The sequence below is a fragment of the Marmota marmota genome, unplaced genomic scaffold, assembly GCF_001458135.2.
Source record: "Marmota marmota marmota unplaced genomic scaffold, marMar, whole genome shotgun sequence".
NCBI classification, from domain to species: domain Eukaryota; kingdom Metazoa; phylum Chordata; class Mammalia; order Rodentia; family Sciuridae; genus Marmota; species Marmota marmota.
Window position 1 is genome coordinate 1,927,122 of NW_026000205.1, and position 14,770 is coordinate 1,941,891.

General features: G+C 47.8%; 2 protein-coding genes across 5 annotated transcripts in view; both read left to right on the plus strand.

The window, feature by feature from the left end:
* The first annotated feature begins 14 nt into the window (after positions 1-14).
* LOC107151570 (izumo sperm-egg fusion protein 1-like) lies at positions 15-11,137 on the plus strand. Of its 4 annotated transcripts, none has more exons than XM_048790598.1 (12): positions 15-1,395; positions 2,359-2,658; positions 2,974-3,048; positions 3,579-3,665; positions 3,931-3,951; positions 4,244-4,324; positions 4,506-4,606; positions 4,851-5,004; positions 5,214-7,573; positions 8,390-8,826; positions 10,538-10,700; positions 10,811-11,137. In XM_048790598.1, exons 1-9 carry the CDS (start codon positions 1,323-1,325, stop codon positions 5,564-5,566), a joined length of 1,245 nt encoding a protein of 414 aa, XP_048646555.1. In that variant the 5' UTR covers positions 15-1,322; the 3' UTR covers positions 5,567-7,573; positions 8,390-8,826; positions 10,538-10,700; positions 10,811-11,137. The 4 variants fall into 4 exon arrangements, with proteins under 4 accessions (XP_048646555.1, XP_048646556.1, XP_048646554.1 ...); XM_048790599.1 differs by having other exon boundaries at positions 5,214-5,351; positions 5,672-7,573; positions 8,390-10,700; XM_048790597.1 differs by having other exon boundaries at positions 8,390-10,700.
* Positions 7,314-14,770, plus strand: part of LOC107151279 (ras-interacting protein 1) — a 44,632-nt gene continuing 37,175 nt past the window's right edge. The window contains exon 1 of the mRNA XM_048790585.1: positions 7,314-7,396. Within this exon, the coding sequence (XP_048646542.1) occupies positions 7,381-7,396 (16 nt within the window). The 5' untranslated portion in view covers positions 7,314-7,380. The remainder of the gene's footprint in view (positions 7,397-14,770) is intronic.

Genomic DNA, 14,770 nt, shown 5'->3' on the forward strand with positions numbered 1-14,770 from the left:
TACTGGGGATTGAATCCTGTTGAACCCTGGGTGATGCTAGGTGTCATTGAGTAACCTCCTCTGCTCACGTGCTGTGGAAATGCTGGAGCAGTTGTCACCACAGCCATGTCTGTTATTTCCTGAGGAAAGTCAAGATTCTTTTATTTTTTTTTCTCCCTCAAACAAACATTATAAAACATGGGACTTGGGAGAGGAATACCTATTGGGGAAGTACAACAAATTCTGCAGCAGAATCTTCTGGTGAGTCAGGGTGACTTCTAATTTGTAAGCTCAAAAATTCCCAACACAGGATGTGCATCTGTTATCTCTGGGATTAGGATCAAGGAAGTGTCCTGTTTTCTAGCTGGGATGCTGAGAATCTGGATTTTAATGTCTGGCAACCAGCAAGTCTCTGTAGAGGGTATTTGTTCCTTGTCAACCTCTGTGGTTCCCTGAACTCAAGGACTAAATCTGGTAGGTCTGAGATGAAAGGATCTGAAGATACCAAGACCTCTGAACCCATGTCAGACCCCACCAGGAGCACAAGTTCTGGCCAGAGAGCACGAGTCTCTTAGATTCATTTCAGGAGCCCTTGCTGGTTTTTTGTGCCTTGAAAAGGGTTCAACAGACACAGCCAAATCTAATCATTCCCCCTCCAGGAATCTAGGCCTCTGATCTTCTCAGGATTTCAGGGTACCAACCCAAGCAGCTACCAAAGGGAGGAGAGTGGGAGGTAGGAATTAAAATTCTACATTCCCAACCCTTGTCTCTGCAGCTGTCCTCCCTCCCATCCCCTCCCCTCCCTCCCATCCCCTCCCCTCCCTCTGTGTAAGATAAAACACTGAAGGGAAGATGGGAGCTCCCAGATTGTCTTTATTCATATTTTAGGTTTTGCTTCCTACTCAGATCTGGCAGCCCTTTTGCTGCTGAAACCCTGTGAGTTTCCCTGAAGCAGGAAGGAAAGCAAGGAGAGCGCTTTCGGGATTCCAAGGGTGGGAGCGCTCCATACCTTTCTCTAGCACCCCCCATTAATGGCCTCAAGAACTCCCATCCCACTGAGATCTGGGCGTTCGTTCCTTAACCTGGGAGGAGAATGTGGAATTGAAATGAGGAGAGAGAATCATTACTGAACATCAATCGCCATAAAGCTTGGGGCGCCAGTCACAGTAGAGAAAAAGACCCCAGCGCCTCTGGCAGTGCTAATCTTAGGCTGGAAATTGCCCCTTCCCTAACTTTGAGGCTGGCAGGGGCACCAAGCCAGAATCCAGGTCCCCAGGGCCCAGGAAGGGAGGAGGCTGAGGGCCAGAAGCCCGGTCCTGGGCTCTGAAAGCCAGAGCCTACGGATGCACTTCGCTAGAGTGGATGCTGGAATGAAGGTGTCCGTAAAGGTCACCGTCCCTGTGACGTCATGGAGAGGTAGGCGGGTCTCCCTTTGTTGTGGTCCAATCAGAAGCAGAGTTGAGATTCTGGGCGTGGCCAAAGAAAGCCCTAGGAAGTACTTTCTCAGAATTGGGATCTCCAATGGGGACTTGACAGGAGTTCCTGGTGGAAACGGGACCTCCCGTGACACATATCCCCTTTCAAAAGCTGGTGACTTCACGCAGCCAAACTGTCCCTCACAAAACCTGAGTTACAGTCGTGGGAAATATTAAGGCAGAAGGACGCGGCACCGGGTTCCTCACAGTATGAATGGGATCCTGAGCGAATCCTGGGTTTGAGGGCACAAGTCAAGGATCAAGGTCGGAGAGGGGCTAGTTAGTTAGGGTGCCTCGTGTTTAGGGCACTTTGGGGCTCCGTTTCCTGAGAAGGTGCACCCTGAAAATAAGAGGTCGTAGCCTTGGGCAAGGGTGGACAGGAGGGACAGGAGGGTGGCTGGGAGTCTTGCATACATTCGTGGGGTCCCCAGGGTAAGGGATCTGGAGTGTACTTTGGTCTTGAGGGAGTTTTGAGAACCTGCGGGAGAGTTCATTTGAGCTGGACAAGGACTTTTCAGCTTGAGGTGCAACAGGGTTTGGGGGCTTTGTGTATGTGAGGGTTGACACACTTAAGGTTTGGAGTTGAGGATCACGTTAATTTGGGCGGGGGCGGGAGCTGTGGATCCCATGGACTGGGAGCTTGGAGGGTCTGCACAGGTTGGGGATCTTGGTTCCTGATGTGGGGAACGGTTGAGAGTGTTCTGATGTCTGAGGATGCAATGAAGACCCCCAATTTGGGGCTTTGTGGATTGGGGATTAGTTTCACACTCTGAGTCATTTGATGAAGGACACATGTCTTCCTGGTTTGGAGATTTCCTGAACATCCTCCTTTCCCATGGGGGAGACTGAGGATGTGAGGTCCTGGGGGGCATCTCTAAGACAGGTTTGATTTCTCTCCATTTAGCACCACCTGCTCTTGACCTGGGTGAGAGGACCCTCCTGGTGTTTTCTACTGAGTGCTTTGGCTCAATGGGGCTGTGTTTTGCCCTCCCATTGGCTGCACTGGCCAGCTGCCTGCTTCCTGCGGACTGTTGTATCACATGTGACCCGACAGTCATAGCAGCAGTAAAGTCCTTGGAGACAGACTACCTGCCTGGGCACTTGGATGCCAAAGGTCACAAAAAACTGATGGATATTGTACACAAAACTATGAACGAATTCAAGGAACTGCCGATTAAAGAGGGTTCCTATATGGGAGCCGTAGGTGAGGGCAGGGCATGTTTGGTGCTTCCCATAAGAGGGTTTTGGTCAGGATTTCTAGGGCCAGAGATGAAAGGGGCTGGGTCAGGTTCTCCTGATCTACAGAAGTCTGTGATACAGATTCCAGGCTCTCCCAGAGCTAGCAAACACTGTTTTTCTACTTCCTTTCTAGCAATTATCTGTAAGAAAACAATTCCCAGAGGGAAACAGAATAGTGAGTTCCATAATTAGGTCTATCCTTGCAGTGTGTTCCCATGGGCATGGTAGAAATTACAGGAGGCAGTAAAGTTGTAACATGGTGTTCTATGTCTGCCCATAGATGAAAAAACAATAAAACAAGCAGCCTCGAATTTCTTGAGGGAGCTGAAAGTCATCACAGACAGTGATGTAGAAGGTTAGTGTACTCAAGGGCTGGGGGGTCCTGAATCTCGGGGCAGCCATAGCTGTCAGTGACGACTCTTGGCTGGTATGATCTGGAGCCAGATTTCCTAGGTTCCAGTTCTGGCACTGCTACTTTCTATCCATGTGGCCCTGAGCAAGGAACTGGGCAGTTTCCTCAGCTCTACACTGGACAGCATCACAGTGCCCTCCTCCCTCAGCTCCTGGGAGGATTAGATGGGTTGATACCTGTGCATTGCTTAGCCCAGTGACTGGCACTGTGTGAAGGGCTTGATTTCTGTGCCCCTTCCTGAGAAGGCAGAAAGGGGGATGCCAGCCCCCTCAGGTAGAACAAGCCCCACAGTCCGTGGGCTCAGGAGGGCTGAGATAGGAGGATCAGTTGGGATCAGAAGTCCAGACAGATCAGCCTGAACGACAGCTAGAGGCTGTTTCAAAAAATAACAATAACAATGCTAGACAGAGGCCCCCATGAGGACCTGCACCATCAAGAGAGGAATAGCTGAGCTACGCCCCACTCTTTTCCAGGGGAGGAATTCGTGAGGCAGTTGTACTGGATGTTGGATAAGGAAAAGGGGGATTTTATGCACGAATCTGCTCAGTTCCTGAAGGAGGGTGAGGGAAGATGGGAACCCTGGGCCCGGCCTACCCTATCTCCCTTCCACCATCTGAATCCCTCTTTGCAGCCCCCTGCATCTCCACATCCAGGCCTTGGCTTCCTCAGTCCCCTCCTCCTGCCTGCCCCTCAGGGGGAACTTCCCTCAGGCCCTTTCCCTAGGAAAGCAAGAACCCACGCCTCAGCTCTTCCCCAGCCCCTCTCCCACCCTTCTTCATTTAAAAGTCTGATTCTTTTCTCCCTCTCTTTTTCTTTCTGAGGCAGCTTTTTGTCCCAACAAATGTGGTGAGTGCAGACAGCAGAAGCTATTCTACCCTCATCGTGGCCCATGATACCCACCCCTCCCCCTCCCCCTTTTGGATGCACATTCGCAGCATCTGAGAGGTTCCTGGGTCTCCGGCCACCATTCTCTGACTTGGATTAGCAGGTGTATTCCGTTTGGACCCTTTACTAACCTTGGAGGGATGACCTCCTAGGGATTTGGCCCAATAGCCCCCCAGCCCTTCAGTCCTTTGCCTTGCCCTCTCTTTCAGACCTACCTTAGTGGGTGAATACAGCCTTGACCTTGCCCCTCCAGGCGTTATGTTGCAGACTCTGATATGGTGCCGGAACTGTGAGAAGGAGGTTCATACATGCCTGAAGTCCAAGACCTGCGGGGGTGAGCATGGGACCCTGCTGGAGGGGTTGGTGGGAGAGGGATGGAACCACAGGAGAGACAGTCCAGAGAGCTCAGAATGCAGACAGGAGGCAGGGAAGGGCCTGGCCCAAACCAAGCTGAGACTGTTTGGGGAGGGCAGTGACCCCAGAAGAACCATCTCACAGTCATGCCCCATCCTCAGAGCGCCATGTGGAGGTCCATGAAATGGAAGACATGATCTTGGACTGTCTGCTCACTTGGCACCATATTTCTGAAGGCCTCACAGACTACAAATTTTACAGGGTGGGGCCCTCCAACTCCTGTAACCCTTAAACCCCAAGTCACTCAAGCTGGTATGAGCCCCCGGCCTACACCCAACCCTCATGGCCTAGTAGGTGAGGTCACTCCTGACTCTCAGGCACCCCAAGTCCTGCTTGATGATCCCCTGGATTCCTGTCTTCCTGAGGCCCCGGGAGTTTCTCAGCCCTGTATTTCCCCAATTCCTGGAATCCCCATGCCTCTGTGATACTCTTGAGCTTGTATCCAGGTTTGGGAGAACAATTCTGAGACCTTGCTGTACAAGGGGAAGGAATCAACCCTGACAAAGCCAAGGGTGAGTGAAGCAGATGAAGGCAAATATCGCTGCCAGCTGGACACGGTGAAGTCGGGCCCAGCCACCATCATTTCATATCGTGTCAAAGGTCAGTACTGGGGTGATAGAGAACTGGGGTCCTGGGTGTTGTTAGAAGGAGGTATACTTAGCTTTGGAAGCTTAACTTCAGATGGGGTTCTGCCTCATCTCATGGCAGGGACAAGGTTCCCTGGGAAGTTTCTACTGGTTGGCCTGGGTACTGGGATGGGCTGGCCATTATCCCTGCCCTGACCATTGACTGTGTCCCTTCTCTGTCAGTGATACCCCCAAATGCCCGTGAAGAGAAACCAGGATCACACATTGAAACGGAGGAGGAGGGGGCGAATATTCCAGTTATCCCAGACCAGCCGGAGACCATCATCACGACCACGACCACCCATTCCTCCGACACTGAGAGTAGGCTGCAAAACATCCTCTTCTGGCTGCTGATCTCCTTCTCTATATTCCTGATAGTAGCACTTATTCTCAGGCGAGTCACTGCAGAGAATGGCGGGGCTTCCTACTGCCCAGTGCTGGAGCAGTTGGCAGAGCCATTGACGTTTCCAGAGAGCTGGTGGGAGTTACAGCGTGGGGGGCTTACCTACGAGGGCCAGGCGTTGATAGTTGTTTGAATAGGTCAGCTCTGTGGGGCTGGGAGTTGGGGAGTGGCTCTCAACTGCTTTCTACTTAACATGGTTCCATGATTTGCAAATCTCAACCCATTCAATCTCCCTCAGGCTTATTTACTGGCGAAAATCAAAAGAGAAACCAAAGACCTCAGATGAGAGCCTTGAAAATACAGCTTCTTAGCCGTCAAAAGACAAGGGCCTCAAAAGAGAACAATAATTAAATACATGTCTTGTGGTCTAAGTATTTGACTCAATCCTCTTGACTGAATAATACCTTACGTTCCCTCAGAGGACAGATCAGGAGATGGGCTCCTGCCTCAGGGAGGAGGGTGAGGAACATGGCACCACTGAGGTCTGGTGGAGGGGACAGCAGACTGTGATATAATTCCAGAACCAAGAAACAGGCCAGGGCCAGGCCTACCTAGATCTCCTGCCCCAGGCCTGGTCTTCTCAGGACACCCCCTCCCACCTCTTCCTGTTGGGTTTCCTCTTGCCTTTTAATGTCCCCACACAGTGCTGGGGCTGGGTCAGAGGCACAGGCTTTTCTAAAGGGATCAGGAACCAACCCAGGACATCAGAGCCAGGCCCTCTGGGTGCTGCCCGACCTGCAACAGGTAAGAGCCAGGTAAGACTCCTGAGTCCCACTGCAGCCATCAGTCCTCCTGGGCCTGTAGTCCAGGGCCCATCCCTCTCCCCAGATGCCCCTCCATCTCCCAGATGTCCCTCTGCCTCATTCCCCTAACCCCAGCCCATTGGGGATGTATATCCACCTTCCCTTAGGGCCAGGCTATCTGGTGTATTGAAGGAGGGTGGAAGCACCCCACCCCCTTTGGAAAGCTCCCTCCCCTGTGTGCCTGTGGAACCATCCTCCCCACCAAGCCCCGGGCCACAGGCCCATCCTGCCTCTGTCATGTGAGTAGCCACAAAGTGGTCCACCTGCCCCTGGCCCACCTGCCTTCCATCTGTCCCTGGTTTGGTCTCAGTCCTATGTATTGCTTCTTGTTAGGGACCCTGAGAGACCTGTCTCCTGTTCCAGTCCTGAATGGGCAAGGGAGTCTGGGCGATGAGAGCAGGAAGTCAGATACTGGTTTACCTGGGCCCATGGGGGGAGAGGTGATGGGATGAGCCGGCTGTGATTGGCCTTCCTTCCTCTCCTCCTTGCTCACCTCTTGGGAATGGGGGATTGGCTTTTGTTTATTTGAATCTCTCTTTTCTGTGACTTCTACCCACCACCTATCTTGGTAGACCCTGGGTCATTGTCTATTCTTTCTTCTCTGCTCCCTTCTCTCTTGGTCCCTGTCTCTCTCTTCAGCCTTTGTGTGCTTCCCTCTTCCTGGGACCCCATCTCGGTGTCTGCTTGCCTTTCTGGGTGACTCTCTTGTGTCTTGCTTCACTGGTGGCTCCCAGGTATTCTTCCTGTGACACCTCGAGCTGCAGCTGTAGGATCAGTTGTCCCCAATGTGCAGGTGGTGGGCGTGTGGGTGTAGTGAATGCTGTATGGAGACCCTCGAGGAACCACACCAAGCCCATCTCTCAGCTCTTTCGTGGTTCGGGGACCGGGACCACCGAATCTGGGGGCGCTGGAGGACTGATGAGTCCCAGGGACGCGCAGCGCTGGGCCAGCGAGATAGAACTGCTGGAGCTGCAAATGGGCGTGGCCCTGGAGCCTCCATTGAGTCTAGCACCACTGCATCCCCGGGGATCCTCAAGATCATTGGCAGGGGCCTGGCATCGGGTGCCAACCACAAGCGCGTGCTGGCCACGGCGCGGGAGCTGGTGGCTGAAGCGCTGGAGCACTATGGGTTGGCCAGCAGCCCATGCAAGAGCAGCGGCGTGGACGTCTTCATGCTGTGCGACGTGCTGGACCAACTAGCCAAGGCCAGAGTGGGCAGCGGCGAGTGGCGGCCAGAGCACCTGCGCGTGCTGGGCGACTCGGAGCGCCCACTGCTGGTGCAGGAGCTGTGGCGCGCTGCTTGGAGCAGGAAGCCTTGGGGGCTGCGGTCAGTGAAGGTGAGCTAGTGCTTAGGGACTCTGGGCCTCCCGAGCCAAAAGGCGCAGCCAGTGGGTCCCTACTGGGAAGGGCTGAGGGCGTGGCTCTGGAGGGGCAGGCTCTGAGGGGTGGGCGTGGCCAAGGAGGGGTCTCAGACATAGGTGACTTTTCAGATCTATCATGTATGTAAAAGGCTTAACACAGGAGTTGTTATACAATTTGTGCTTAATTATGAATGGCGATTCTAATTATGTCATTAAGGAGTTCATTGATTACCTGTTGAGGGGCACACATTTGTTAGGGCCCTGGGAATATAACAGGGCCATTGCCAGGTGAGTTTTCCACCTTCCCAAATATGACATTTATTTATTTATTTATTTTTGGTGCTGGGGATTGAGCCCAAGGCCTTTGTTCACATCAATTATTCATTAGTTCACTTCCCTTGGACACCGAGTATGTGCCAGAGCCTTTGTCAGGGCCTGGAAAAGCCATGTCCCACGGTACAGTTCCTTCCTTCAATCTGGACTGTCAATAAAGGGCGTTTGTTGGGAGATTGTTTCCATGTCCCAGAGGATAGAGTCTTCTCTGTAATTCATTATCTACAATAGTTCCTAGCAGATAGTGGGTGCTAAATGAAATAACATTAAAGGAATGGATTTTCAAAACTGCAGTGGGTAAAAGAACAAGGGTAGTTCCAGGCACAGTGGACAGCCTCTTCAAAAGCCCAGGTGTGGTGGGCAACATCAGCTCTAGGTGGCCAGTTCTGTTTGGATGATCTCAGCTCCACCCACCCCTGATCTTTCCAATCTCACCCTGTTTTTTAACTCTATCTGTAGGTACCTGTGCCCCTTTGTGGCAGCCAGAGAAGAACCGTTCCAGAGTTGCTCCTGGTGGGGAGATGCTGACCAGTCCTGGTTCAGCTGGTTCCAAGGGCGAGGAGAGCTGGGAAAACTTGCCCTTCTGGCACAGCATGTCAGAGCTGAGCCTGCACGGACGGAATGCAGGCAGGAGGCACTGAGCATGGCCCCAGGGGCAGCTGATTCCCCAGTAGATCCTGCAGACCCCGGGATGTTGATCAGTTGACTCATCCAGGCCCCCAGCAATCACCCCTGCTATTGTGGGATTTGAACACAGACAGGGCACCAAGACATTCAACAGGAAGGAATTTATTTATTTGTGCCTGCAGAGACACAGAGGATTGTTATCCAAAGGCTGAGTATGCAGGGATGCTGGCCTTATATACCTCTGGCAAGCTCTTTGTCTCCCATATAAGGTAATACACATTCTGATTGGGTATTTTTATGCTATAGAGTTGCAACAAAGTTGAGACAGCATCACACATAACTGAGTTACAATAGAGTCACCCCAGATTTACAGCAGAGTTGGCATGCACAGTAAATGTGACATGTTGCCTTTTCTTTGTTCTGGGAGGGCCCTTACCCCATTCTCCCCTTTGATGCTCAGATCCCTTTAGGGTCAAAGGGCATCATTCTGATTTAAAGGCTTATATCTCTGTGACATCATAACACGTGCTGCCCAACCATACCTCCATGAGACTGGAGATAGAGTTCATAACCAGGGGTAATATGGCAGGGTAGGAGTCGGCAGGCTCCCAGCATTAAACCCACAACACTTGTAAGAGTTTTGAATCCCCCCAAATTGAAAACCATCCTTCAAATAATTCCTTGTGATTCCAACCTTTTCAGGTCTGGACCAAGACATAAATGACCTTTTTTTTTGTTTTTTAATCTGATTTCTACTCTGACCTTGCCCTCATCATCTATTTGTAGGTAACAGTTGCCCAGGTTAAATTTCCCACTCATCTCACCTTCAGAAGCAAGCAAGTAGTGTTTGATGCTAAACAATTCTGATAAATAGCATTGTGCACTTGAATACCTTGCTTAGCCAGTAAATTGAGGGCTTGTGTCGTCTCATTAGTTATAATTTCAACAACAGCTGTTAGCCTAATGATGTGATTTAACATATACATGGGAGTCCAGTACCCGCAGGACCCCTCTTCTGCCCAGGTGGCTGGACCAAAATAGTGAATTATCCACTCAGGGGGCCACTCGTCATCTTTCCAGTTGCCAGTTGCCAGGGCTTGCCACTCTCTTTGGGCCCCTTGGTCTTCATATACTGGGGCTCCCAACTACTCCCATCTTGCTAATGGAAGGAGGGAAAAAAGAGGGGCAAATTGTCCCCAGTACACCAGATCTGGACCAGAATTGGGGCAGTTTAGCATAGGTGGCCCTTCCACGTAGCCAGTGTAGTTATCCGGGTAGTTATATTACAGAATTTTTGGCCCAGACATGGTAGAGTCCCAACTGAGATGTTAAACAGTTTTTCCTCTCAGGTAAGACAATATTTTCTAACAATTGAGGTTTTGAGGAACCAGACACCAGTGGTTGAAGGGGGGAGAGAATGATTCCACTATAGGGCTCATGGGGGTCTAGCTCTTTAGCCTCCCATGGCCACTGATACCCTGTATTGGTTTCTCTACACACATGGCAAGAAGACATGTTTAGAGATTGAACCAGAGCCTCTGCCAAGGTTAGGAATGGGTTTCTGTTTATGGCGAAGATAGGAGACAGGCTTTTCTCCATTTCCTCATAAAAGGAATGAAAGATCTGGTAGGAGGAAGACTTCAGTGAAGTTGTAACCCCTTTGAAGTACCATCTGGTTCCAGGGCAGCACCTCCTCCAAACTATACATAGGCCAGTTGGATGGCCTGTTCTCCATCCTGAGGCTTCAGGGTCAACAATAGTGAAATTAACAAAATTATAGGCTTGCAATTTATAGCTGGTGTAGCAACACCCTTTTGAAGTTTGGGAGTTTTACTGTTACCACTCTGCCAGGTGACCCATGCAACACAACTGTAAGAGGGACCAAAAAACTCAGCATAATCAGTACCCATGGACCCCACACACCATTTTCAGGCTGTTGACACATATACTTGACATTGAACCTGTACCTCATTTCCCCAGATATGTCTCCATGTGATGTGGTGGACTTACTGAGACCATAGGGCAGGTAACATCCAGTGCTCAGGTCTCACTCATGACCTCCCATGCATCAAGGATACTGACACTGGTTGCTTTAGATTAGTCAACTGTGTAAATTAATGGACCTGTTTCACGTCGCCTTCTGGTAAGCTTTGGACTTCCAGCCAATCCCCAGCTGGGTAATACTGTGGATTGAAACAAGTATATTGATCCTCCTGTTGGCAGATAGAATATGTGGTCTTGTTATACCTGCAGGTCCCCGAGACTGTTCCCTGGCAGGAAAAATGATAAAGTAGGTTGTGGCAACACCTTGGCCTGATTGAATCATGTGAAGGCCTGGGTCACAGGATGAAGAGCTTAAATCTAAAAATGGGACCCAGATCAGATGCTTCCAATGGCAACAAAATGCCCTATCAAAAGGGGGTGAAGAGTGCACAACCAGAGATATGAAAAATTGTGCTCTATATGTGTAATATGAATTGTAATGCATTCTGTTATCATATGTAACATCAAAATTTTAAAAAGAATTTTAAAAGGGTGGGGTGAAGAAACTGCTAATAGAAACTTTTCAATCCAGTGTCAGTCAGTTGGCGCAGTCTCTGCTAATCCTACAGCAAAAATTAAGGCTAGGACTATGACAACAGAGAGGGGTAAGGGGTGACGGTGCCCAAGCATTACAGTGAGAAACTAATATAGGAGATAAAAGTCCGTTTATCCTGGCAGGTGCTCTATCCCTCAAGCTTCTGTCGTGCACAGATTAGTCAGCTTCCAGAGTGACTAAAGCAGGGATGTTGTCTTTGGGGTCTCTTGAGGGTGCAGCTTGCTTATTTTAGAAGGTAAACTTGCATGGGGGTGGCCTGGGGATGCATGCCCAGTTACATAAAGCTGGTTTCACTCCGCTGTGCTGAATCCAGGGGACCACCTTGGCCACCTTGATTGTAGTAGGGGTGGGTAAAATTACAGTGAATGGACCTCTCAAAAGAGGCTTTAGGGATTGGACATTTTATTTCTTTACCCATACAGCATCTCCAAGTTTAAAGGGGTGGACATCTGTGGTCCGGCACATGGGTAGCCATTCCCTAATCCAATGGTGTCTAGGGATCAGGGTAGAGCCTACAGTCTGCATCAGAGTAAAGTTGCACACTTTTTAGATTTTGTATCCCCTTTATAATGGGAGGAGGGCATTCATAAAGAATGGCATAAGGCTGGGCACTGTGGCACACACCTGTAATCCCAGCAGCTCGAGAAGGAGACAGGAAGATCATGGGTTCAAATCCAGCCTCAGCAAAAGCAAGGTGCTAAGCAACTCAGTGAGACCCTGTCTCCAAATAAAATACAAAACATGGCTGGGGGTGTGGCTCAGTGGTTGAGTGCCCTGAATTCAGTCCCTGGTACTCCCCCCTCCACACACACAAAATGAATGGCATAAGAAGAGGACCCTGTCTGTCTAGCAGGGTAGACTTAATCCTTAGCAAACAATTAGTAATACCTGGTCCCAGTGCAGCTGGGTTTCCTGACACAGTTTGCCTAGTAGTACCTTTAGAGTTTGGTTCATTCACTCCACCTTCCTGGAGCTCTGTGGACACCACGCAGTGTGTAACTTCCAGGTGATCTTTAATTCCTCTGTCATCAATTACACCACCTTAGTCATGAATGCTGGCCCATGAATGGCTGTTTTGTTTATAAATCTCCTCCCAGATATTCAAGATCAAGTTGGCCTAAATTGACCTTGTTCCTATTTATTCTCAAGGGTCAGCTGAGATTCCTCAGGGATTCACTCTTGGGAACTAGTGAGAAGCCTCATAGCTCCTCCAGTTTCCTCTACAGTTGTTCCATCTGCCAGGATGGATCACCATCTTCCTGACCAAATGTGACTTCCCTTGGAAGTATTGGGGATATTTCCTTTTTCAGTAACCATCCTCTTTGCAGAATGTGCACTGGTTGGCTTCCTGTTCTCAAGGATCCCTTTGATCCCCCCGCCCCCCACATCAGGAGATCATGTGACCCAGAGTTGTAAAGCCCTTAGGGAAAAACTCCCATTATTCCCTGGGCCATAGATGCCCTCAGAGGGCAAGAACCAAATTTATTGGCTGTTTTCCTTTAGCCCTTTAACTTCCTTAACTTTGTTTTGGCTTTAAACATCCAGCAGGCAAGTTTCATGAGTCTTGAAGTGGGAGTACTAGATTTTAACTTTAATGTCTATAACTTTACAGTTATTTATCCCTTTCATTTAATTGGGGTCAGCATTAGTACTGGAAGAGCCAACCTTATTATTTTGTCTGTCCCATGGTAATGGCTTATTTCAGAATTAACTCAGGTCCTGTTAGAAGGAATATTATTTCAAAACACAGGCAAAATTTATAAAGTTCCATAGGAACATACAAAGTGTCATTAACAAGACCAAAAACATTTAGTTTGTATAATAGCTTTGAACCAAGAAACATAATTTCTATAATATATCTAATAATATATCTTTGGTGTCTAGTTTGCCTTCACAAAGAACCAAAAATATGCCAACTCAATCACATATGAGACCTGTTACAAATTTTACTTTCTTTAAAAACTCTCTTATAATGTTACATGTCTTTTATAATTTCCCAAACCTTTACTTGTGTTCTGTCCCTTGGAGATTTTGAGATCACAGTAATCTTCATAACAAAAATCTATCCTTTGAGGGGCTGGGGTTGGGGCTCAGCAGTAGAGCACTTGCCTCGCACATGCGAGACCCTGGGTTTGATCCTCAGCACCACATAAAAAAATACAGAAAATAAAGATGTGTTCAACTACAATTTAAAAAAAAATTTCCTTTGAACAAAACTTTAAATGAGCTTAAGTCTACCCTACTTTGGCTCCATCCTAACAAAGAGTAGGCTGAGAGGCAGAGATATCTCAGGTAAGATGGGGCGCTTGACAAATAACACACTACTACATCATCATCTGAAACATGAATCAAAACTTGAGATCTATTAGCCATTTTTTGTGTGGAAAATAATAAAGTGGCAAAATGCTTCCATATTCCATATTGCTAACCTTTAAACAAATTAGGCATTCCTTGTTTCCTTCCAAAAATACATGTAAATTTCCATCCCAGTGTGGAGAGTAACAAAATTTTATACATATCACTTTTTGGATGACAGGTTATTTTTATCCAATTACAAAATATTAATGACATAAATAAGTCCCCAGCTAATTTGTTATTTCCACATGAGACTGAAAGGGACTGCCACTACAGACAACTTTAGTTTGGAGAATACCAGCTTGGTAAATTTCTCTAAAAAAGACTTGTATAGTTGGAAGATATGAATACATCTAATATACAAAGAAGTCGGTAACATCACAACTGCATTGATATCCTTATATTAACCAAGTATAACTTCTAAAGAAAATGTAGAACCCTTTGTGTAATGACCCAAAATATGATTTGACTGTACAAACCTTAATTTCTTTGAAACTAGTTCCCCTAAATAATAAAACCTAAGAGACACAATAATCTTGAAAAATAAGAGCAAATAAATGGCTTAAGAAACCCTTGTTATTTTAACAGAGAATTCAATTCTAGTTTATATCAGTACATTAATATTTGACCTTAGGAAAAACCCTTAAATAACTCCAACTGATGGTACTCATTATAGCCAAGTTAATCACAAGCTTCTTGAAATTCATTCTCTAACCTGTGCAACTTACTTAGACACACTATAACCTATTTACACATTTTTATCCAGAAACATTTAAAAATTTTGATATTAAAATATATTTCTACACCTATAATTTTTTCCTTTTTTATTCATTCTAGTTATACATGGCAGAATAATGCATTTTGACACATCATACATAAATGGAATATAACTTTTCATTCCCCTGATTGTACATGATGTTGAGTTACACGAGTCGTGTAATCATATTCACATTGGGTAATAATGTCCAATTTATTCTACTATCATTTATACCCCCATGCCCCCTCCTCTCCTTTCACTCTCCTCTGTTTAGTCCAAAATATTACTATTCTCCATCAATCCACCCCCATTGTGAATTGGCATCCACATATTGGAGAAAACATTCAGCATTTGGTTCTTTGGGACTGACTTATTTCACTTAGCATAATATTCTCCAGTTCTACTCATTTACCAGCAAATGCCATAATTTCATTCTTCTTTAAGGCTGAGTAATATTCCATTGTATTTTTACACTACAGTTTCTTTATCCACTTATCTATTG